Raw genomic sequence first — 24,105 nt, 5'->3', positions numbered from 1 at the left:
CTTCCAGATCAGTGTGCATGGAGAAATAATACTGGCTGTAATTAATTGCCTCCTTAGCACACCTCCACCCTGCAACATCTCCTTCCCAAATCATCACTCTTTGTCCTGGAGAAAAAACAAAAAAAGGCAAAAATCAAGCAAGCTTTGGAAACAGCCTCCTGAAAAACGTTTATTTACTTCCCAAGCATAAAGCAAGAGGAAACCCTCTGCCTTTAAGTGGCTGGATGCCAAACTCACGCGCGGTGCTGTTCTCTCCCGGCTCCTGCAGTCTGGGTGACCCCACTCACACAAAATGTTCATTGAGGATGGAGCAGAGCCCAAGGCTGCTGAGTTGCTGTTGTGTCTGAGATATTTCAGGCACAGCTCCCTCCCCCACTACCAGCCCCATCTCTGGACCACGCTGGCTCTGCCTGAGCAGCTCAGCATCTCTCGGCATCAGCAGCAGGTCCTGATGGTCGCCCAGTAGCTGCTTCTGCAGGTGAGTGAGGTACCAGCTTCTCCACCATTGCTTGTGCCGTTTACCTGTGCTTCTCGCCACGTGGACACTTAGATTTCTTTCAGGGAACTGATCTTTGCTGCTTCCCCTGCCAGCGACCCAGGCTGTTTTCATCTGTGGTTGAGCCCTGCGGTCGCCCGTTTTCACAGGGCTCCATATGATCTCCTCACATTCACTTCCATGCCAGGAGATCAGCAACACCGCAAAGCTGACCTCAGATCGCCTCTCCAGGAGGCTGCATTGCAGGCCAAGGGGAATTTTTGTGCATTTTTTTTCCTTTTCTTAAAAAAAAGAAAAAAGTAGCAAGCAAAACCCAGCCATCCTGGAAGAGCCAAAGTGACTCCAGCTCCCTTTGCAAGCCTGGTGCTATTTAAAGCACCTCTGGAGGGCGGGACAGACGAGCACTGGAGTTGGTACAATAACCATTCTGTTGAGATGGGGGTCGAGGGTATGCTGGATTCAGCATTGCTTTCTGGGCCAAATCCTGCACAGACCCTTTCTTGCAAGTATAGCTGTTGGGGTGAAAAACAGGGCAGGGTCTATCTTAGTACTTGGAGACTCGGGTAAGATGGGAACGATCTGGGAACAATCCGATGTGCACACATCTGTATTTATTTTATTTTCCGGCACACACAAAACACAGGACTTTTAATTTTTTTTTTTCTTCTCTGAATTAATTAATTAAGTCTGTGTCTCTGTGTACCCTAATTGTATGAAAACATGGATCACCATTATACTGGGTGGGATTTATAAACAAGCTGGAAGTGTCTACCCCAAAGACTGACCAGTGTGAAGATCACAGAATCCCAGAATGTCAGGGATTGGAAGGGACCTGGAAAGCTCATCCAGTGCAATCCCCCCATGGAGCAGGAACACCCAGATGAGGTTACACAGGAAGGTGTCCAGGCGGGTTGGAATGTCTGCAGAGAAGGAGACTCCACAATCCCCCTGGGCAGCCTGGGCCAGTGTTCTGTTACCCTCACTGAGAAGAAGTTTCTTCTCATATTTAAGTGGAACCTTTTGTGTTCCAGTTTGTACCCATTACCTCTTGTCCTATCATTGGTTGTCAAGATGGATATGAGAAAGGCTGTTGTTCCTACGGAGAGATGTCCAAGTCTTACCCGACCATACTTCTGCCCCAGACACTCCCAGCCTGGCATCTGTGTGACTGTGCTAGTGTGGGATATGTTTTTTGCTGTAAGTTTGCACAACAGGCAATTTATTTAGCGCTGGCCCAGTCTTTGGGTAACATGACAACAGCTTTGGGACAAAACGTGGTGTTTGCAGAGCCAGCGTAGACCTGGCTGTGTTGATATCCCTGATTTTAGGATGGAGACAGAACCTGGGTGTCGTACACACATTTACGTCCAAATCATCCTTCTCTTCATCTCTGCTACATTGCACAGATAAACGTCAGTAAGTGGACGAATGTGGCTTGCTGAAATGCCAACCTTTGTTGCATTTTTCTCCTGCAGATAACTACACAATAGGTTGGACTTGACATCTTCCCTGTGTCACCAGCACCCAGTTGCCAGTAAACATTTTAGCCCCCAATATTTTCTGCTTTATGGTGCAGATTTTAATAATATTTAAAATATTTAAAGAGATGCAGGAATGGCAAGACACCCAGTTATATATGCAGCTAAATTGTGGCACCACAGAAAGACACAGAGATCTCTCTTTCCTCCATGCAGTATTGGAGCTGGCATCGCTGATAGAGCATGTGGGTGACATTAGATCAGTAGGAACAACATCACATTTTCCCTGTTTCAATGTCATTACCCCGCCGTTGTCAGTGTTCCAATGTATAATAGGATTTGTTCAGCTGATTTATCCTGTAAACAAGCGATATTAGCCAGGCGCATATTTAGACACAGAGGGAGAGTGGGAGAGGCAGAGCGAGGGAACGTGCAGAAGGGAATAATAAAAATGTGCTTGTCTTAATGAGAGAATGACCCAGGACTTGTCGATGGGTAGGGGCTATTGGTGGGGATCCCACTCCAAGAAACACAGGGCTGTCATTCTAATTTTGTCCCTTCTTCTGAGGGCCGGCTGCAGCATTTTGCATTTCAGATGCAAAAGGAGTTTGAGCTTAATGGCTTGAGTGAATTTATACCCGGCTGACACAAGTGCTCTGAATTCCTCAAGTACCAAGATCCGCACAGATAGAGGCAGCACATGGGAGATTTTTCTTTTCAGGCCTCGAGTGCTTCAGTTCATTGTTTAAGCTGATAACCAGGCTTCTTTAAATTCATTTTCTGTGATTCAATAGGATGTGACACATCTCAGTTCTCCCTGATACCGCAGCCTTGGAGCTCGGCACATCTCCCCGTTATTTGGTGAGCAAGCCAGGGCCTCTCATACCCAGACGAGCTTTTTCAATTTCCCCATGCTGAAGAGCAACATCACATACATGTCGTTCATTATAACACTTAGCTTACCTTTGTAGGACCGTGGTGAGGCTTAATTAATGCTTTTAAGCGACTCTGGGGTCTCCGGGCGAAGGTGTCGCCTGCATGCAAAGCAGCGTTGTTGCTTAATTTGTATAGCGCTGTTGGTGCGCGTGGCACTTTGCAGCCCAAATGATAATTTTTGCCTGCGTAACAAAATAATAATTAGAGTAATTGTGATTCAGTGGAGAATCTCTGGTGGTGCCGGCACAGGGGAGGCAGCTGGACTCCATTCGGCAAGGTGCTGGTGTGCGTCACTGGAATAGGAATGAGGGGTTCCGGGCAGCTGCCAGAAATGTTCCAGAAATGCTGGTTTAACCATTCTGCTGCCAGTAATTATTAAAATCATATAATTGTTTTGGTTGGAAGAGACCCTTAGGATCATTGAGTCCAACCGTTAGCCCAACACTGGCACTACCCCATGTCCCTGAGAACCTCATCTCTGCATCTGTTCAACCCCTCCAGGGATGGTGACTCCAGCACTGCCCTGGGCAGCCTGCTCAACAACCCATGCTCAACAACTCTTTCCATGAAGAAATTTTTCATAACATCCAATCAAAGCCCACCCTGGTGCAACTTGAGGCCATTTCTTCCCATCCTACCGCTTGTTACTTGGGAGCAGAAAGCAACCACCCTTACTGCAACCTTCTTTCACGTAGTTGTAGATATTGGGAGATAACTGGGAGATAATGGGCCAGGCACATTGTCTGTGACCAGGAGGACAGGTCGGCAAAAGAAGGATCCTACACCTTCAGTGTTGCATGCAACAGAGAGAAGTGATATTGCTGTGGAGACCTTAGAAGGGCCCTGTGGTTTGGCTGTCTGCCTGGGGAAGATGGACAGGATGGTTTGTAATCTGGAGAAGGGAACATCTCTTTGTTAGGTGTCTCTGTTGGATGGAGACGCATGAGAGAAAGCCATGTTACAGCAAGGATGCTCAGGATTATGGGGCACAGCTGACAGAGGACAGAGCTCCAGTCTCTTCTTACACCTCTTCCATCACTGCAATTGATGTTTCCAGGAATTTTTCTATAGACAACCTTTGGCCGCCAATCATGGTAATGCAATGATAGGATAAAACACAGCGTCTGACAAGCGCTTCTTCTTCTCTCAAAGGTGTCATTCTGTCTGCACAGAAAACCCTTTTCACCTAAGATTTTCTCTCTCTGGGACTCTTACTCCCCATCTCAGCTACAGCAGTACCAGGGGAAGTCAGTGCTGCTGTATTTCAGGTGCGTTAACAGCTTTGCTGCTGGAATATGTTTTACAGAAGAGCTCTAGCCGCTTATTTGATCAATACTTCACTTTTGAAAAATCCCTAAATGCTTATTTACCCAATAGACCATGGCAGTTTCAAAAGCAGAGGCTCCATGCTCAATAATCTCCTTTTTTTTCGGGGGGGTGCGAAAAATTTTAAGTCAATTTTTTAAAGCTCAGGGAAAGCATTGAGCTGAGAGCTGCAGAGATCATATTCCTCTGTTTATCCTTCAGTGCCTCATCCCTATGATCCTCCAGCCTCTGAGCCAGCAAGGAGAAGTTTATGGGATGGCAGAAGAACTTCAGCTTCCTTTTAGTCATGTATGCTGCTCTTCAGGTCCCATCCATCCTTCTTGTTTGTAGGTACAGTTGCCACCTGTGAGGGGACAAACCTCAGAGACCACACACCTGCGGGATCTGATTTGCAGCCCAGCAGCACAGCTTGGTGAAGAGGTGGAAATTACTTATGAAAAAGGGAGATTAGGCTGACACGGTGATGTTTGGGTGTTTGCACTCTCATGGCTTAACACTCTGTATTGCAATGGAGGTACTGTCCTCCTTCTCTGCCTGTATTAGATCCTTGGGCTCTAACCAAAGCACTTGAAATATCACTTAAATTACAATATCCAAACATAGAGAGCATAAATATCCCACTGAAAAATATTCCCAAGTGTCTGAGTCTGTTCTGCACCTTGCCTTCTTTATTTTGACATAGTGTGACTGCTTCTACTGGCAGACACTTGGAGGTGAAGTTGATGTAGGAGCTGAAGGACATGGTGAAACTGGTAGCGGTAACATGGATTCATCAACCTGCTGGTGTTTCAGGCTGGTTCCTTAATTGCACCTTCATTTGTAATAGTAGGAGTGTCTTCTATGCAAATGGCCAAGAATCAAACATGTTTTGCTGAGGACAGACTTGCATATTTAGTATCTATGATGTGCTTCTCTGGATAGTCAGTCTTGGACTTTCCTTCATGGGGGCATGAGCTGTTTCTTTCTGATACCTCAGTGCTGCTTCCAGATCAGAAATGCCACTGCTGACCAGTCCTGTGTAAGGCAACGTGTGTAGCAAAATTGGGAACAAGAGTTTGAGAACAAACCAAGGGCTGAAAGGCATTTGCAGGTGCTGTGGGCTCTGGGGCTGTGACATGGGGTCAGCAGTGATCTGTGATCTACATCTCCAAGGTCTGCAGTAAGAAGAAAAGAAAATTTAATGCCAGTATCGCTTAGGTTTTTGCAGTCTTGGGGTCTAGAAAATTTTAGGGGCTCACTAACCAGTGTGCATTGTGTGCATCTTACGGCACACTAATAATTGAGAAAGTCGGGACTTAGAGGATGCTAAATTTATAGCAACAATTACTTCTTGCTAATAATCAACCAGCTCTGCTGAGCAAAAGGCCTGAAGACTAAAGAAACCTGTTGCTCTCTGTAAAAAGGCAGCCTCCTCTTCAGGAAATTGCAAATTTTACGACGTGGAGGTACATGCTATATACTGTTGGGAAGCCTTATGCTCACAGTACAGCAGGAACATAAATACAGACATAAAAAAGTCTGTACTACATTAAGATTCTGCAGCACTCTCGAAACTTGACACCAGTCCTTGAACTGATGCTTAAACTAAAGACCTAAAACCCAAATGCCTGCACCAGTTCTAGTCAATTTGAGTAACTTTCCCCTCTGTTCTTGCGTTCCTGAATTATGTTTGAATAAAAACATCTTAGCATAGCAGGTCCAATTTCCCTCTAATTGGTAAAGTTACTGTAACGGCACTGTCATTTGTATATGGTGACATGTAATTGCGTGGTAACCATTGCTGTGGTTGCACAAGCGAAAAGTGTGTGCAATTATAATGTATTTCCAAATGCCGGTTCTTTATTCAGCTTCCATTATATCACAGAGCGCAGTGGGGAAATGGCAATGGATATTTCTGTGTGTTGTTAGACTGTAGGTTAACCACTGAAGAGTGGGTTGGTTGGTGATCTGTGCTATCTTGGGTTGGTGGCCCAGGGTTCCCATCTTTTTGTCCACAAAATTTCCCTGTGGTTTTGAATTGCAGATGACAAAGGTCTACAGCCACACATGCCCACTGGGCAAGCCTGCAGCCTTTTTGTGACCCGCTGTCAGGAATGCATGTGGTGGGGAGGGCAGAAACAGGCATTAAATTATAGGAATGATGTGGCATGAGATGAAAGTCAGAGGTACTATCTTCATCTTGCATTAGGACCTCATAGCTGGATACGGCCAATCGGCTGAAATATGATGTTTCTGCTGATGTTCGCAGCACAGATTGTGGTTGGATGAACCAAAGTCCACTGGTTTCAGAGGAGTCAGAAGATAAACTCGGAGACAGCACGGCCAGGAGCAGAGACACAGCAGGAATCATAGAATCATAGCATAGTTTGGGTTGGCAGGGACCTTCAAAGCTCATCTAGTCCAACCCCTGAGCAGCGACATCTTCACCCAGATCAGGTTGCTCAGAGCTCCATCCAGCCTGGCCTGGGATGTCTCCAGGGATGGGGCAACCTCTTCCAGTATTTTACCACCTTCATTTATCATCACCCTCAGAACGTCAGAGACAGAGCCAATCCAGCTTAAGGAAGGAAAGATACTAATGCCAGGGGTAGGCAAACGAGCATCTAACCAGAAGATCACTGAGCACTGAAGCCCATCATCAAGAGGATGTGCACAGGCAAACAGGAGAAACACAAGCCTTGGGTACCATACTGCTGCAGTTGGAGTTTAGAGACCTGTGGCAGAGAGATGGTTTCCACCATTTGCAGCTCTGTTAAATAAGTATTTAAGGTTTATCCCTGCACCAGGTGATCTAGACCTAGATTGTATCTCTTCAGGTACTGTGAAGTTCCTAGGGCTCCTGCCTCTAGATTTTTAAGCATCCTTCTGAATAGGATACATGTCCACGCTCACCAGGAAGCTCAGCCCTTGCAGTCAGGAGGGAAAGAAGATCTCATAGTGAAGTGATGGAAATGACCTTGCAAAGAGTCAAATACATATTACTCTTGATTTCTTATTGCCGTTGGCTCCCCGAGCTGCTGGCAGCACAGACATCTGTAATGTATGCGTTTCTTCCATCGGGTGATGTAGCCAAGCCTGAGATAACAAGAGTGAGAAGCCAAGTACCTGCCACTGTATGAAGACAGGGCTGTTAGGTATTAGCTGTAAATCAAAGGCAAGACGTGGCCATTGGGACAGACTTCATCCCTAGTGAGTCTGTGGAATTGCTTTGGAGCCTGCTGAGATTATCTGGAAAAAGGCCCTGGTGCTTTGATTGGGGAGGAAGATTTCACCATAGTGAAAGCAAGGAGGAACGAGGGGTGGCTAATCCTTTATTGAAGCTTTTCCCAAAATATGGATTAGGGTCTATTTGATTATTAGGGTTGTTTCAGAAGCAAATTGCTAAAGCAGATGTTTAAGGGAAAATTACAGTTTATTGTGAGCACTGTTTGCACTGTCCCCCTAATATCTGGTGCTTCAGCCCTTTGCACAATGCCAAAGTACTTGCTTCTGCTGGGGAATCAGATGAAGATGAAGGAGGTGTCGTAATCAGAGCTCTAGCCCTTCTGCTGAGTTTGGGGGTTTTGGGGGCTCAGCAAATCCCAAAGGGACTGAGACAGCACCAGCCTTGTAAAACCATCTTCTCCAGGAGGACTTGGATGTGTTAATTATTTATTTGATAGGCTTAATCCTGGAGAAGGCAGATGCCTGCCAGAATCCTTCTGTAAATTAGGCCCATTCTTTTACACATCCTTCCTATTTCGCTGTTGAATGTGACACTTGGCCACGGTGTCACGGCTGCAGATGATCCCTCTGGTTGCCGATGCAGGGAGCGGTGGCAGGACCACACCAGACCTCTCACCACCTGGCTTCCCCCTGCACATCAGCCCAAGATAGAGAGGCAGCTGGTGGGACTCGGGAGGGCATTTATGCCCTGGGAGCTGCCAATCATTCTCACATGAAGATATTCTGGATATGTAAAGCACCTTATGAACCTGTGTTTAGCAGCTTCCCTGGGGTAGAGGGGTGGTAAGTAATATTCCCTCTTTTGCAGGTGGGAATCTGGTGTGGGATGATGAACTGATTGACTCCAGTCGAATGTCTCAACCGCAATGTTCCACTTCCCTTCTGAGTGACCCACAGATTGTGCTGTGAATTTCTGGGTTAGATTTTAACTGCTCAGGATGAGAGAATTGCTAATCCCATTCCTGCCTCTTTAGATCTTCCCTTTGCCTCTCCCTGATATCCCAGCTGGTGTGGCAGTGGTGTTGCAAGCAGAGTGAATTCATGTCCTCACCTCCGCTTTCATTCTGGAAAGTCATTAACGTGAAATTGCCAAGCAGAGAAGCTCCAGAGAGTTTAACGTGGCTACTTTATATTGCTGCGAGGAGTGTCTGGAATTGAAAATAAACCTGTGCTTGCAACTCCTGACCCTTTCATCATAAATCCCAACTTCCTTACGTGTTTCTCTTTGCTGAAGAAGATGACTGTATTTCTGTCTTTACAAAGGCATGTGTGCAGCTGAGAGCCACAGCTGCACAGAAGCCGGGTGATGTTTATTTGTAGGATTTTGCTTGTTGGCATTTTTTTGTAGATGATCCCCAGAGGAAATAACCCAAATATCTTAAATGTGGTGTGTGGCTTGCTGGCCTTGTTCCTATTCTTGGGGGGATGGCTGTCTACATCTTAAACCACAAGTCTGCGATTGCTTCTCCGTCACCCACAAAACAGCGTGTGAGTGGACATCACAGACTTATCTACTGTGTTTTAGAGGCCAGAGTGTGCTGTGATGGTCCTTGATCTCATCTGAACTGTGTCATGTAAGAGAAAATGCTAATTCTACTCTTCAACTTCATCCTGGTCCTTGGACCACAGAATGATTTGGTTGGAAGGGACCTTTCAAGGTCATCTACTCCAACCCCCGTGCCATGAGCAGGGACATCTTCACCAGCTCAGGTTGCTCAGAGCCCCATCCAGCCTGGCCGGGGATGTCTCCAGGGATGGTTCATCCACCACCTCTCTGGGCAACCTGGGCCAGTGTTTCACCATCCTCAGTGTAAAAACTGTCTTCCCTATGTCTAGTCTGAATCTCCCCTCTTTAAGTTTAAACCATTCTGCCTTGTGTTATCACTGTAGACCCTACTAAAAAGTCTGTCCCTATCATTCTTATAAGCCCTTCTTATAAGGATATGTCCTACTGCAGATAATCTCAGGGAAATAAGAATCAATAAATGGGCTTAAATTTAGGGCTTTGTCTTTTTTTTTTTCTTTTGTCTTTTTCTTTTCTGTATGTGTGAAGACCATGACATCAGCCTCATTAAGTTCAGCTGGAGCTGGGACCAGTCTGATGGAGGAGGACCTAACCTGTGACAACTGGATTAATTAAGTCTCAACAAGTTGCAGCTGTGCTGTGGATCAGCTGCAGGTTATTGTGCTTGATGCTGGGATCTCTGGCTCTATTTCTGTGTAGGGTCTCAGAGAAGATGGGGGTTTATTCTGGTTGTGTGAGGTCTGATTTACATCTACAGTAATCATATATTCTAGCTAATGCAGCCTTGCTGTTGATACAGTGTGTTGCATGGGTCCTTTCTGGTCTCCAAGTGCTTCAGCTAGAGCAGTTGGACTGTGCTGTAGGGAGAGGAGTGTGTTGGAGGCATTTCTTGTTTGAGATGGAGCTTCATACACTGGACCTTAGGTAAGACATTTGTTGGCAGTATTGAGTTTTTCATCCTCTTGGTGGTGAAGAGAGCTGTTTCTGATTCCTTGTTTCCCTTTAAAGCTGTGACAAAGCAGGGCTTTCTCTTGTGACTCTTTTTGCTATTTGTAGAAGACTCAGGAATTTCTTGTTCTCAGTCTGAAACAACTCTTTTCTCTGCCAGACTGTCAGTTCGAGTGAGGCACATACACAGTTTTATTATAGCCTTGTTACACAGATCATGTTAATTTGAAAGCTGAAGAGTTTCTACCCAAAGTGGGCCTGACTTCAATACCTGGATTTTTCTCAGATCCTTCATCCAAAAGGTGATCCAGGTTGGAAGGGACCTTAAGATGTCATACAGTCCAGCCTCATGTTCAAAGCATGATATATCTTAACGTTAGATGGTTAGGCTGAGTGAATCATCTGGAGTCCTTTTGCAACCAACTGGCTCTGTCAGAAGGTAACCCAGTGCATTACAAGGTTGATTGGTTGGCTTGTTCTCTGACATATCTCCTTTCTTCCATTCATTATGGAAGTAGTTTAGATGGCTGCTGTAGGCTACTTGGTTAGATTTCACATGGCTAAAGCCAGGTCAGATGGATCCCACACCAGGGGTCCATACACCAGGGATCCATCCACAGTGTGTTGGGTAATGAATTGGTGAACAGAAGGCTTGTCACGCTTCATCAGACCAACACACTGCTCCTCTCGCTAGCTCATCTCTGACAGTCAGTATCTCATGTCTTGCAGAAAGATCTGAGTAAACTCGCTGCTTCAAACACCTTTGTACTTCCTGAGTAATCAGGCTGCAGCTTTTCCATCCTGACCTGTGTAACGAAGCTGTACGTGTTCTCATTATCGACAGAAACACTGAGTTTTTACAAGTTGTGCTGTCAGTGGGGGTGTCCTGCCTCTCTGAAGCGTAGCCATCAGCACGGTGGTCCTATACCTCAGATGAATTTGGCCTTTAGAGCTGGGATGAAGATTTATCTTAGACTTTGTGCTGGCATTGTAGACAAGAAACATCCTGTCTGCTGCTCATGGAGGCTGTTGATCTGATCTGTAATTGCTCTTTGAGCTGATGTTTTAGCTCTGAAAGGGCAGTTCACAAACACTAATGACTCTTGCAGGCCAGAGCTCAGGTTAGCTGTTCCTTACTAATGGCTGTTTGAATCCCTCATAGGTTTTATGTGTTTATAAATACATTTAGGGCACATTATTTTTCCATTCAGTAAAATCATCCATAATTATTCCCTGTAATTGCTGGGTGAGGATAAAATGAATCAACTCTCAGGTTTTTACTGCTTGTGAACTCAAGCAAGGAGCGGTATGTATTTTAGCCATGCTTGCAGGAAGATGTGAGCTCAGACAAAGAAAAGTGTCATGGTCCTTTATTACTGATATAGAAAAACTAGGCAACCTTCCTGTACAAGTAATTGTTGCCTTTCTAGGCCTTAGTCCAGCAAAACATTTTAAGCAGGTGCTTAACTTGTAATTTGTGAGTGGTCTCAGTGAAGTTAATGAAGTCTAACAGCTTTGGCAATTGTGTACAGTGATATTTGGAGCTTCAGCTTTATTCAGCTTATTCTGGGGAGATCTTCATATTGGCAACCTGTATTAGCCTCCCTTACTGTCTAGGTGCTGGATTAAGTATGGAGTTGTCCATACTGTTCTGCTGCTGCACTTTTGTGATTCCCTTGAAGACCAAAGAAATGCCCTCAGAGGCAGCGTGTTCATATGCAAAGATCCCAGTGGAACATCTGTGTGATGACAAGCCTGTTGAGTTCAAATGCAATAGGTGTTAGAATCATAGAATCATTTTGGTTGGAAGAGACCCTCAGGATCATCGAGTCCACCCATAACCTAACTCTAGCACTAAACCATGTTCCTAAGAACCTCATCTAAACGCCTTTTAAACACCTCCAGGGATGGTGGCTCCACCACTGCCCTCGGCAGCCTGTTCCACTGCTTCACAGCCTTCTCCATGAAGAATTTTTTCCTAATATCCAATCTGTTAGAGCTTAGGCAGCAACATTAATGAACAGAACCTTTTGCCTGCTAGAAGTTCATGGGTATCATCTCCAACAAATGCTGGAAAACTCCCGAAACAGCTGTGAAGTCTTCAATTCTCTCCAAAGAACTTCAGTGAGTTACAGTAGCCCAGTAAGAAGAATAAATGGGGATAATCTCAATTTTGTGATGAAGAAATGGAGACCCAGCAGGATTTAGTGCCCAGGTCAAACAGTTTGAGGAAAGGACCCAGGACTATATGGTCAAACTAACCCCAGGAATGGGAGTGTATCCAGACACCATGTATAGTGTTTAACCCTTAGCATGGTCCTTACTTCAGATTTGGCCTGGTCTGACCAGGCCTTGCCCAGACAATCCTTGGACAGGCCTTGGGGGACTGTGATTTTCAAGGTGTAGTGTGGATGATGCTACAGGATTTGCTGATAGGAGGGGAGTGATTATTTGGGTTTCATAGATGTGGGCTTTACTATTGAGTCTCAGGGCCAGAGGGCAGGCCATGGTCTATTTTATTTGCCAGTAAAGATTTAGTTCAGTCTTTCTTATTCTGAATCCCATGGGAACGATGTGCATAACTTTTTTTTTTTTGACAGAACTAGATGTGTTTAAGACATTTTCAGCAGGCTTTGTCTTTGATTGCTAGGTCTTGACTGGTAAAACTGACTGGTAAAACAGTAGGAAAAAGGCTTAACGTAATGTATCCTGCTGGGCTGTCATTCAAGAGAAGCAAGTTTCCCGTTCTTCTTTTGTCTGTAACTCATCACACAACTTTGGACAAATATTTTCCACCTCTGTATTTCTCCAGTTCTGCTTCTGTCATTGACTTGTCTGCCCTGAATTATAAGCTGCATGAATTATAAAATTAAAACGTTATACAATGGTGTCCCTGCTTGGATGGATACTTTCCAAATAGCTAAAGAATCAGTGGCTTTGTTTTTTCACACATTTTCCTTTTTTTTTCTTTTAATAGCTGTTAACAATTGATGACAATTTCTGTGGCCTGGATATGAATGCCCCCTTGGGAGTATCATCCATGGTACGAGGACTCCCCATTTTCACAGAGGATGGAGACAGAATGACATCTGTGATTGCCTACGTCTACAAGAACCACTCCCTGGCTTTTGTGGGCACCAAGAGTGGGAAACTCAAGAAGGTAAGACCTAATGTGGTCCTCTAACTCAGATTTTCAAGTTCTCATGGACATTTGCAATGTTGCGTTGAGTGTGAGTGCAGTCCTTATGCTAAGGCTCATCACTTATTTCAAGGATAGCAAATGTTATTTCGGTTGGCAAAAAAAAATGTTTTTCAGCCTTGAGGGATAGCGCTGATGTGGGAAAGGATAAAATCCTTTTTCCAAACTGTTGTTCATCAGTAAATGAATTTTTCTGAAGTCAAACCACAGATGGACTTGATGCCGTTTACATCCAACAGAATATTCTTGTGTTTGGACCATCTCTAAATTAAGCAGTTGATCACAGGGTATCTGTGCATGGTGGAGAAAAACTGCCTGTGGCTGAAGTTTGTTAAGAAAGGGGATTCATGCTCTGGGAATCTTTCTTCAGAGCAATGTGACTAGACTGTGATTTTACCACGAGCCCAGCGCGGGATTAACGGTTGCTCTTTTTAGGTCAGGCTGGGTGCTCGTACTGGAGGAAGAGAGTTCTTATCAAAAGAAAGCTGTGTCTTGAACGATAATGAGCATTATGTTTATGGTGGATACCACATAAACCCAAATGCAGTAAAGAGTGTATTTATATTCCTTACTGTGTGTTCTCACTAAAAATATGTCTGTTGGATGGCTGTGGCTCTGTAGTTTGCCATGTAAGGCAATAGTAGAGATTCTTGAGAGGTGGAAGCTGAGAATTATCTACCTATGGTTTTCTCAAGGCAACAAGAGGTATTAGAAGTGACCTTCTCATGCTAATGATGGGCATCATCTCCATTTCAACCGCGCTGTGTGCCAGTTTGTCTGAATGACCCAGGAGTGTTGAAAAATATTAAATGTGTGAGGAGACTGTGGCTTTGCCATAATGACTGAGATGGGTGAGAAGCTGTGAGGTGAGGTTGTGCAGAGCCTTGAGGGTTGGATGTTTATTCCTCTTTGAATTCCTTTTGCAAAGAAGAAAGTTCCAGGTTGGGGAGAGGAAGGAGCTATGGAAAAGTGACTCATTATGGCTTGTGGATGGGACAGGCTGAGAAGGGAAGAAAGGGAGTAATTTATTTATCTATGGTCTTAAGGACGGTCTGAGTGCTCCGATTTTGTTCCTCTACCCATTTCTTCACTTAAAAGGAAAATCAGCATTGCAAATTCAGATGGCAATGCCCCTGTGCACAGGAAGGTCTGTAAAGGGAACAGAATCCTACTCACTGGCAAATGTCTCTGGCTTTGTTCAACAGAGGAAAGGCTCCTGATGTTTTGGAAAGGAGGTTTTATTTTACTTTTTAACAGACTATTCAAACGTGTGGAAAAGGAGCCAAATAGTTTTTTAAACAGTTGTAATAAAAATAATCTCCTCCCTTGACTAATTAGGTTTTGCTTCCCTGTCATCTGTGATATTATAATAAACTGTTTAGTTCTCCAGTCAGTCTCTTGTGGGGGGGAAAAAATGAGGTAGCTGAGATCTGAGTGGTAAATATTCAAAAGACTTAAATGGTTAAGAGTGACTACTGCCTCCCTGCACTCACAAGCTTTTGCTTTTTTATTTTGGCTTTAGGAGATGCAAACTCAGACACAGCTCTGTCTTTGCCTTTACAGGTCACACTGCAGAATCCATGATCTGAGTCCCTTTAATAGGGTAAAATAGGAGAGAAAGCATTTAGTGCTGTACGGAATGTGGTAGAGAGCAGGGAAAGCCTTATAGGGTAAAGAATGAGAAGAGGGGAGCTGAGCTGGCTGATGTAATTTGAGAAAGCTTTGTTTTATTCCCTTTTTTCCTAACGTGCTGAATATTCTGCCTGAGATAGTGTGTTGAGTCCATGTGTTGGAGAACTGGAGTCTCAGGCTGAGATTTTCCTTGGATGAATAAGTCTCCACCAGAGGGGTAGAATGAGGAGGAGAATGGGGCTCCCCAGAGCACGTGTGGTTGTTTTGGACCAGTTGATCCAGGTTGTGGAAACCTTTAGTTCCTGGAGGTTCAGTCCCATCCTTGCTGAGACTTGTGCAATCACTGCCTGTCCTCCTGGGGGTATCTGAGCCCAGGACACCACCCTGTTTTCCCCTCAGAGTGACACAGAGGGCTGGTTTGGCACCCAGAATTTTCACCTGACACACCTTAGTCCCTGCAAAGGCTTCACGGGCCTTTAGAAGCTTTTTCCTTTTCTTTTTTTTTCCATCTTGGCTCATCAATCAGGTGCTTTTGAATAGGAAGCAAGGGAAATACTGAATTGATATTGCAACTCCAGCGAAATCCATTACGTTAGCATGAAGCTTGATTGATGTTTTAAGAAAAATGCCTATGGGTAAATTGGAATAAGTTTTCCAGGAGTAGACGAAACTCTGTGTACCAGTGGACAAAGCCCAGAAACTGTCTTTTCTTTATTCTGTTTCTCTTTTTTTTTTGCCTTTTTTCCCCTCTGCTTGCTGAGTGTTACCATGCATGGTACGTGTCGCTCTTTCTCCTGGTGCAGCGCAGCTACTTGGTGAAATATCTTGAATAGCATGACGAGAGGAGTTACTAGATTATCTTCAAGATACCAGGATCTACTCAGTCATTGCAAGACTCCCTGCAAGTAATTACAAGGTGGTTTTGGAGAAACTTTCCTTATTTTTCCTGCAGTTTCAGTCTTTTTCTCTCTGTGTGTATTTTTATATACGAAAGATGCAGCCTGTGTATCAGATTTTGATGCATGCAATCGGTGAATACGTTGCAAAATACCCACAGTCATAAAGCAATATCTGTTAGTTGATATACAAATATCGCATATGTCAAAGAAATTTATCCAGTGGCACACACAGCTGAAGTAAAATATTGTGCTTTACAGGACATATCATTAAAATGAAAACTAGCAGCATATCAGGAATCTGCCCATGTAACCAAGACAACAAAGAGAGAAAGAAAAGGAAAAACTGAGATAGAGATAGGGTAGGAAAAGAGTGAGTGAAACAGAATGACAAGGTTAGCCCCAGCTATTTCATTGCCCCAGGCTAAATACATTTTTGCAACCCTCGCTTATTCACGTGGCTACATGTGCAGACCAACGGGAAGGCACTGAATAATGTGCTGTAGAAACAGGCCCTCCGATTCTGCCGGCTTGTCCACAGCACAGCCTGGCCCTGCAGAATGAAGATATAAATAGGATAAAAATGCAGAGCTATGAAAAAGGAAAAATTCCCCCTGTTTGTATCTCATGTATAGAAACCTTGGATTAAAGACCTGATGGGTGATATCTTGGGGATGGAGAAGGGTGGCCCACAGATTAAGGGCCTGATGGTTCTGGTGGCATCTTGGGGTTGAATAAATGTGGCCTAGGGATGGGTGAGTTGGGAGACATTCAGGTTCAGTTCTTTGCTCTACTAGAAACTCCTGGTGTGCCTCCACACCTCATTTTCCCTCCTGCATAAGCTAAGAAATGTTTAGTTTACTCAAAGAGCTGTTGGGGAAAATTAAGGCTCTAAAGACTGTGAGGTGTGATCATATCAAACAGCTAAACTACCCAAATCAGATGAGATGAAAAACCAGCTCCTGACCACTTGTAGGCATTAAAATTCCTGCGGTATTTTTTATTGAGAAATGCTTCCTCTTGAAGTGCTTTAATCAGATCTAGGTATCTTCTGTATCATGTTGGCAAGCGTAGCTACAGATTTAATATACCCCAGGGTGCCTGGTGGGCCTTATGGGCAGAGTGAGTCAATCAGCACCCCTGTGAATTTTTAGAGATTTTTTTTTCAGGAGAAAAAACCTTGCTTGAGTTTAACAAAGGTCTGTTCCATCTCTCTGCAAAGAGCAGAGCAGCCAGCCATCGGGAATAAGAGTTATTCCTGGGTCTGTGCTTCCTACAAACCACTTTTTGCTGTAAAACAGCCAGGTGCCGACATCCACTGATTTCCTTTTCCTCTCATTACATGCTTAGCTCTTCACTCTGGCGGCAGGAGAAAGCTCGAGATGTACCCACGGAGATGCCTTGCACGGTTTTGTACGCTTGTTCTGGATTTTTTTTCTGGTGTGTCTGGCCAAATTACATGGCCACTAATACCTGTCATCACTAAGGGAACGTAGCGATATTCAGTATTCCTTGTAGCCCTTCCCTAGGCATTTAATTTATGGGTCATTGCTTTTGTACAGATAGTTTCCAGTCAAAGAAATACAACTTACCTGCAATTATTCTCTGTGTAGACACAGGGGTAAAGGGGCGTTTGAGTTTACAAGAACAGCCCTAGGAATTGTACTCCTAACAAAACAAAGCTCTTTGTCCTTTTTAAAATGTTTATTTGAAACACGGTAGTAGTAATTTACACTTATTTGAAACTTCCTCACGAGATTTTTTTTTCCATTGGAATATTTTACTCAAAGCCTTTTCTATGTTAAATTCCTTGCAGAGAAAGAAATTTGGCTTAAAAACCAATTCTTTCACTCTGCGGCCTGTTTTTCATTTTACATAAAATCCCATCAGTTTGAGGTCTTTGAAGGGCTTTTTAGATTTGGACTGCCATTCGGGGCAGAGGTTTTCATTCAGATCAGACAGCTCTGAAATCTGGCCAGCACTTCCCACCAGGTATCACCTCTATTTAGTACACAGTTCTCACTATCAACTAATTTCACAAACCACCCTCTAGATTACCCTGAACCCTCGAGACCGTGCTTGCTTTGGATCCACAGACAAAACACCGTAGGGAGATTTTTTTAGGATCTGAGAGCTCAGGTTTGCGACTGTCATTTTGGCCCATCTCACAGTTGCGTTGGGGAAGGTTGGCTTTCTCAGATGGATAATTGGATTGGAAAGTATATGTGAGTCTGAGCTCCTGCCTGTTTTTGGCTGCATAGATGTGGCTACCCCATCCCATCAGATGGCCGACAGCTCTTCCAGTTGGGTGCTATGGTCTTGTTCATAGCAGTTCTGCCTTGAACAGGGAATGGGAACCACCAACAGCTATTGGTAGAGTCCACCTGTGACTTGGAGAAGATGCACCTTGGTCTACAGCAGTGTCAGGACTGCGTGAGGAAGGTAACCCTGAAGGGTGCCCAAACCTACAGCTCTGTTATCACAGGGTCATAAAGTGTCTGAGTTGGAAGGGACCCACAAGTATTATCAAGTCCAACTCCTGTCCTTGCATAGGACAACCGCAAAATTCACACCATGTGTCTGAAGGCATTGAATAGTTGATTGTTATGATGGGTCCTCTTGCCACAGTTGTTGCCCCCTCACATGTGGGGTGAAATCCCCTCCCAGAGTAGAGTTCATCCCGTTGAGCAGGGGAGAGCAGCTGAATCGTGGTGGGACTGGCAGTGTGTGAAATATTTCCACAAATCTGGGTTGCTCCCAAGTTCCACGAGTGGGCAACAGAGGAATGAAAAGGAGTTTTTCTTGAAAAAAAATGGAGCAAGGTAAAAGGGTGCAAGAGATGGGCAAAGACCCACAGATGATAGAGCTCTGAGTGGGTTAGTGATACCATGACATACCCATATGGAGAGGAGTATCTTCCTTTTCTCTGATACCTCCCATCCAAGGGGCTGGAGCTAATGACAGCATCCTGGGTTTGCCATGCACAGGTTTGCAGTCTTGTGATAACTGCAGGTAAAGACAGGGATCCTCACTTTTTCTCTAGGCAGGAGGGTTTCTGAATATGCACAAGTTGAGAAACCCTGCTCAGTTTTGATATTCCCTGGAGGATATTCTGCTGCTGACAGCTCTGTGTGAATGTCAGCAGGGAAACTCTGCTTCCTTCTCCTTCCCTCTGTTGCTTTGAAAGAGTCAGGGGTTTTTTATTTTTTTTAATTTTATTTTTTTCCCCAACTATTTGGCAAGTGGACTTGACTGCTCTGAAAACACACTGCTGAGGCTCTGGCTCCTGCTGGGAAGAGGGTTTCTGCAAGAGGTTCTTGTTCACCCTGGTCTCTCCTCACAGCTTCCGAAATCAGCGGGAGTCCGAGTGCTTCACTCACTTGTGATGGAGCAATGCTGTTTCCCATCTGTATTTGACGACTGAAGGCTGCAGTCTTCTGTGTCCTACATTGATATACGGTCCTGCTTTGAGAAGTCCTTGCCAGATTAGGTGCCTGAAGAGTAGTTCAGTTATCTGGTCATAGCATTTGGAAAGCTGTGATTTTTGGTAACTGTGGTGTACTCGATGCTTGATGCTCGTGTTGGGTCTGCGAACAGCCAGCCCTGAAAGGGGTAATGATGGGAATCTCTGTGGACAATGGGCAGTGACACCCATTTGTACTGGGTCATGTAGAAACCACTGGCTGGTGACACTGGAGTTCAACATGACCTAAAAGTATTGGGTGATCTCCATGGGTGAAATCAAAGATGCAGAACTTGTACATCCAGTTCGTAGGTTGCTGTGCTGTCACTCTTCCCCTGCTACTCTGAAGCTTTGAGGGTGGGTGGGCCTCTTAGAATCACAGAATGTCCTGAGTTGCAAGGGACCCATGAGGATCATCAAGTCCAACTCCTGTCCCTGCAAAGGACAACCCCACAGTTCACACCATGAGTCTGAGGACATTGTCCAGTCTCTTCTTGAACACTGTCAGGCTTGGGGCTGTGACACCTCCCTGGGGAGCCTGTTCCAGTGTCTAGAACCTCTGGGTGAAGAACCTTTTCCTCATGTCTAACTGATCCTGATCCTGGCACATCTTCTGCCATTCCCTGGGTTCTGTCACTGGTCACCACAGAGAAGAGCTCAGCCCTGCCCTCCTGCTCCCCTTGTGATGAAGCTGCAGCCCCATGAGCTCTGCCCTCAGTCTCTTCTCCAGGCTGAACAAAACAAGTGACTTCAGCTGCTCCTCATACTGCTTATGCTCCAAACCCTTCACTAGAATTACAACTTGCCATTGTAACACACTGCAGTTTCCTCACTGCAGTATCTAACTGCAGTGGGAAAACTCCTTTTATTATTATTATTATTATTATTATTATTATTATTATTATTATTATTATTATTATTATTATTATTTATTTTTTTTCTGCCAGGAAGGTTTCTGTTCCCAACAAGAGTTAGATCCTGCTTTCTTGGTAGAGTGCAATTAATTTTCTGTGTGTCTCTCTCTCAAGCACCCCTCTCTGCTTTCTGACTGCTCAGCAATCTCTGGTGTGTAGGGTTTGGCTGAGCTGTGCTTTTGCAGGGTGCCTTGCTTGTGTGTGTTGAGTGCTGCCCTTTTTTCAGAGGTTCTGGTTTACCAGTGCCTCAGAGTTTTCTCAGAGATATATTTTGACCCTGCAATAAGATTTGCAAATGATTGTCTAATCCCTTCATATTCTGCATTGTCGGTACTGCACTGTACATTTTAATTTCCAATGCCAGGAGAAATAGTGGGTTCCAGTGGGTCCATTGCAGCAGGGAAGGCAGCAGGTTGTACCGTCATCTCTTCAAACTCATCCTTTAAGAAGCTGCAGCTTGAATTTGACAGGTTTCCAGTCCCAAAGCAGCTGAGCTGGGTTTCCCTACAGCGGGCTGAGGATGCGTGCTGTGCAGGCAGGGGGATGTTAGTGACAAAAGTAGATACGAAGGGACAGATAAGTGTCCTGCTGTGGGTTGTCTTGCTGAAATCCATGGGCCCTGCAGCCTCCCAGGGGACAGTCTGCAGTGATGCTGGTTGTCACTTGTCACAGCAGGTGATTTCTGCCTGGTGTCAGCAGCTCTGTGTAAGACGTGGAGTATTCAGGCTGCAATACCTGGCGTGGTTGCACTGCTGATGGAAACCACGCAGGGGTGGGATACAAGATAAAGCAGATGTGGAATGATAGAATCATTGTGGTTGGAAGACATCCTCAAGATCACAGAGTGCAACCATTAACCCAACACTGACACTAAACCATATCCCTAAGAACCTCATCTATGCATCTTTTAAACCCCTCCAGGGATGGTGACTCCACCACTGCCCTGGGCAGCCTGTTCCAATGCCCCACAGCTGTTTTCGGGAAGAAATTTTTCCTAATATCTGATCTAAATCTCCTCTGCACAACTTGAGGATGTTTCCCCTCTTCCTATCATGATATGTCCCTGTGTCCCCCCGGTCTTTCAGCTTTGTCCCTCTGCTCTCTGAGAAGTGCTCTTGATGGGAAATTAGGTGATCAGCTTTGGTCTTTGCCTGCTACTTCTGCTCTCCAGGGTGACAGAGAGAGGCTATTTAACTCCCCATATACTCCATCTAATGCCCGGATGGATGCCCAGCCAAAATGTCTCTCATAATTCCTTCTTCCTCTCTATCCCCTTCCCTTTTGACTGGGATAATGACTTTTCAGGGAGCCCTTGAAGTGTCTCTTGCATCTGCCTTTGATTTGAATGCCTCTTTCCTGCTGACCCCTCTAAAGGAAAGTCGGCTTAAGTGCGTTTCTCCTAATTAGTTTTGCTTTAATTTAATCTTTTGAAATAATTTTATCAAAAAGAGGAAGCCTTCTACCCACTCCCTCATTTCATCAGCTTGTTTTCATGCATGGTCTCTGGGTTTATTTCTCTGTATCCCTTGTCTCTAGATAGGACATCATTTGCATATTTGATTAAGCTCCATATGTTATCAGGGAGCCAGTTGAAAGAACAGCAAGTCTCTGATAAGGCACTGTGCATCCATCTCTTCCTTTCACCATCCTCCACTCTATCCCCCTCACCATCCTGCAGCCGTATCTGTGCCCAAAATCGGCTGTGCCGTCTGTCTCGCCGCCTTCGTCTCCCTTCGGCCAGATGACTGATCTCTGGTTCAGAGACGCGGATATCGCAATTTACAGCTTGTGTCTTTCAGAAGGAAGCAGAAAGGGTGCAGACGATGAAGACCGAGCATTGGTGAACATGCTAACCATGACAACAAGGTCCATGTTCAGCACCTTGCTCTCTCCTAAGCCATTCACAGCATCCTGTTGTGCTTATGGGGTTTGTGTTCCATGAATGATGCTTGTTCCCACTGTTCACACATTACATTGTCTACAGCTTTGTTGAGAGTCTCAGCTGGACAATTTTCTGGACATATTTGTTGCGTGTGTCTGGATACAGACCTTTAGCTCATCTCCCAGGTGCTAGAAATGACACAGACACAACAGACTAGGGCCAGAAGGGCCAAAAACATAATAGCCATGGATGAAGATCCATACTTTTCCCCTGAAATTTGAAATGTATTCTAAAATGTGCATATACACGTTTGTGCATGCAATAAATATTGCTTAAAAGTTTAAACTCATGCCTTTCAGGCTTTGTTTTCTGGCTATTGCTCTGTGAAAACTGTTTGCTTTAAACAGTTTCCCGAGCCCACCTCTAGGAACTCTTTAATTTGAAATAAGTTGTGGATACCCCTGTGGAAACATATGGAAAATGCTTGGATTAACAGTAACTTTTTCCTCCCTGCCATTGATGTTTAAGACACGGGACGCTTTGCTCAGTTTGTGACCCATAACTGGGTATTTCTGGGGGTGATCAGAGGATCAGTTCCTGGCTGGGTGCTACTGGAGTTGAAGAAGAGATCACAGCTTGGGTAAGAAGGCCTTAGCAATTAGAAAAGAGCCTTTCTCTCAACTGACATCCAAAGTGTAGGAACAAGAGGTTTGATTTATAAGCCAACTCTTCATTAAAGGGCAAAAAGGGATGTGCCTCCTTTTGTTCGGATGAGCGACTTTGGGCTAGATGTAATTTGAAGAGTCCTTCTCCACCTCTTCCCTGCTGACAGCCAGAGTACTCAGTGTGGGGCAGCCCCTCGATGTCAGCATGGTGGTTCACAGAATCACAGAATGGTTGGGCTTTGAAGGGACCTCCAAAGCTCACCCAGTGCCACCCCTGCCATGAGCAGGGACATCTTCACCAGCTCAGGTTGCTCAGAGCCCCGTCCAGCCTGGCCTGGAATGTCTCCAGGGATGGTTCATCCACCACCTCTCTGGGCAACCTGTTCCAATATTTTACAACCCATATATGGTTGTGAACCCCTGCTACAGAGCTTTAACATCATCTGCATATCCACCACTTGTTGATGCTGCTGGTGGTGTTTCTGAAGCCAAGAGAAGGAAAGCAGAAATAAAATCCCTCCCTGTTCTTTTCCAACTTGATCCCTTCCCTTCGTGCTTCTTTCATTTTGGTTTAACGACTTTGGCTTGCTTTGCTTCGTCATCTCTCTCTCACTTTTTCTTGGTGGCATCCTGGTTTGAGAGCAATCAAGCTTTGATGGATTGTTGATTGTTGGATTCATGTGAAACTTGGGGGGAAGCATGAGAAAGTTGTGCTGTTTTTTGTAGACCTCAACCCATATGGTGTCTGCGGGAGTGAAGATGTGTGTTGCTGTGCAAGATTCAGGGATCTGTTCCTGCTTGGTCTGACACTTGTCTTTTTTTTTTTTTTTTTTTTTTTTTTTTTTCCCCCTCTTCTTCTCCAAAACCCTGTCAGTAGCCTTTCACCTCTTCTAAATGAAACCATATGGAAGAGCTGCAGGTTTCTGTCCCTTTCTGAAGTTAGAAAAGCTATTATTGCTTGGTGAGGGGTAGGAACATGGTCTGAAGGCTAGACCAGGAGAGTTAATCAAAGCTGTGGTTCTAGCAAAGTCCCCCTGGGATGTTGTGCCCAGGGTGATGAGAAAGCATCTTGCTAGCAGCATCTAACACTATAGATTTGACTGTAACCTGATGGTGTCCAATCTACATTAATGTCAACAATGTCTTTTTCATGAACTTGACTATGTTATTGCTTGACTTTCTTATATAACCAGGGTTGTACCAGTTATGAACCCAAGGAGATTTATTCATCTCCTGAATTAAAAGTGGTTGAGATGAAGTGGTGTTTCAATGCAAAACCCCGAAAGGAAGTAGATGTGCTAGCTGGGTTGGTATTTGTGCTAGACTAGAGACAGCAGAACTGTGTTCATGGAGATATTCTTTCCTTGGGACATGTCCCACAGAAGATCAGTCCTGGTAGAAGTTGTTCTTATATATTGGCATTATTGCATCAAGTACTGGCCCAGGTTGCCCAGAGAGGTGGTGGATGGCCCATCCCTGGAGACATTCCAGGCCAGGCTGGACGGGACTCTGAGCAACCT

The 24,105-nt window shown here is 44.8% G+C and overlaps 1 protein-coding gene across 3 annotated transcripts in view; it reads left to right on the top strand.

Moving 5' to 3' along the window:
• The window catches only part of PLXNA4 (plexin A4), a 490,888-nt gene that overhangs the window by 38,733 nt on the left and 428,050 nt on the right, over window positions 1-24,105 (top strand). For all 3 annotated transcript variants that reach the window (XM_065049321.1, XM_005509327.3, XM_065049322.1), the window contains exon 3: window positions 12,912-13,094. In XM_065049321.1, the coding sequence (XP_064905393.1) occupies window positions 12,912-13,094 (183 nt within the window). The remainder of the gene's footprint in view (window positions 1-12,911; window positions 13,095-24,105) is intronic.

Source organism: Columba livia, chromosome 1 (assembly GCF_036013475.1).
Source record: "Columba livia isolate bColLiv1 breed racing homer chromosome 1, bColLiv1.pat.W.v2, whole genome shotgun sequence".
NCBI classification, from domain to species: Eukaryota; Metazoa; Chordata; class Aves; order Columbiformes; family Columbidae; genus Columba; species Columba livia.
Note: the sequence above shows the minus strand (reverse complement) of the source record. Positions and strands in the feature narration are given on the sequence as shown.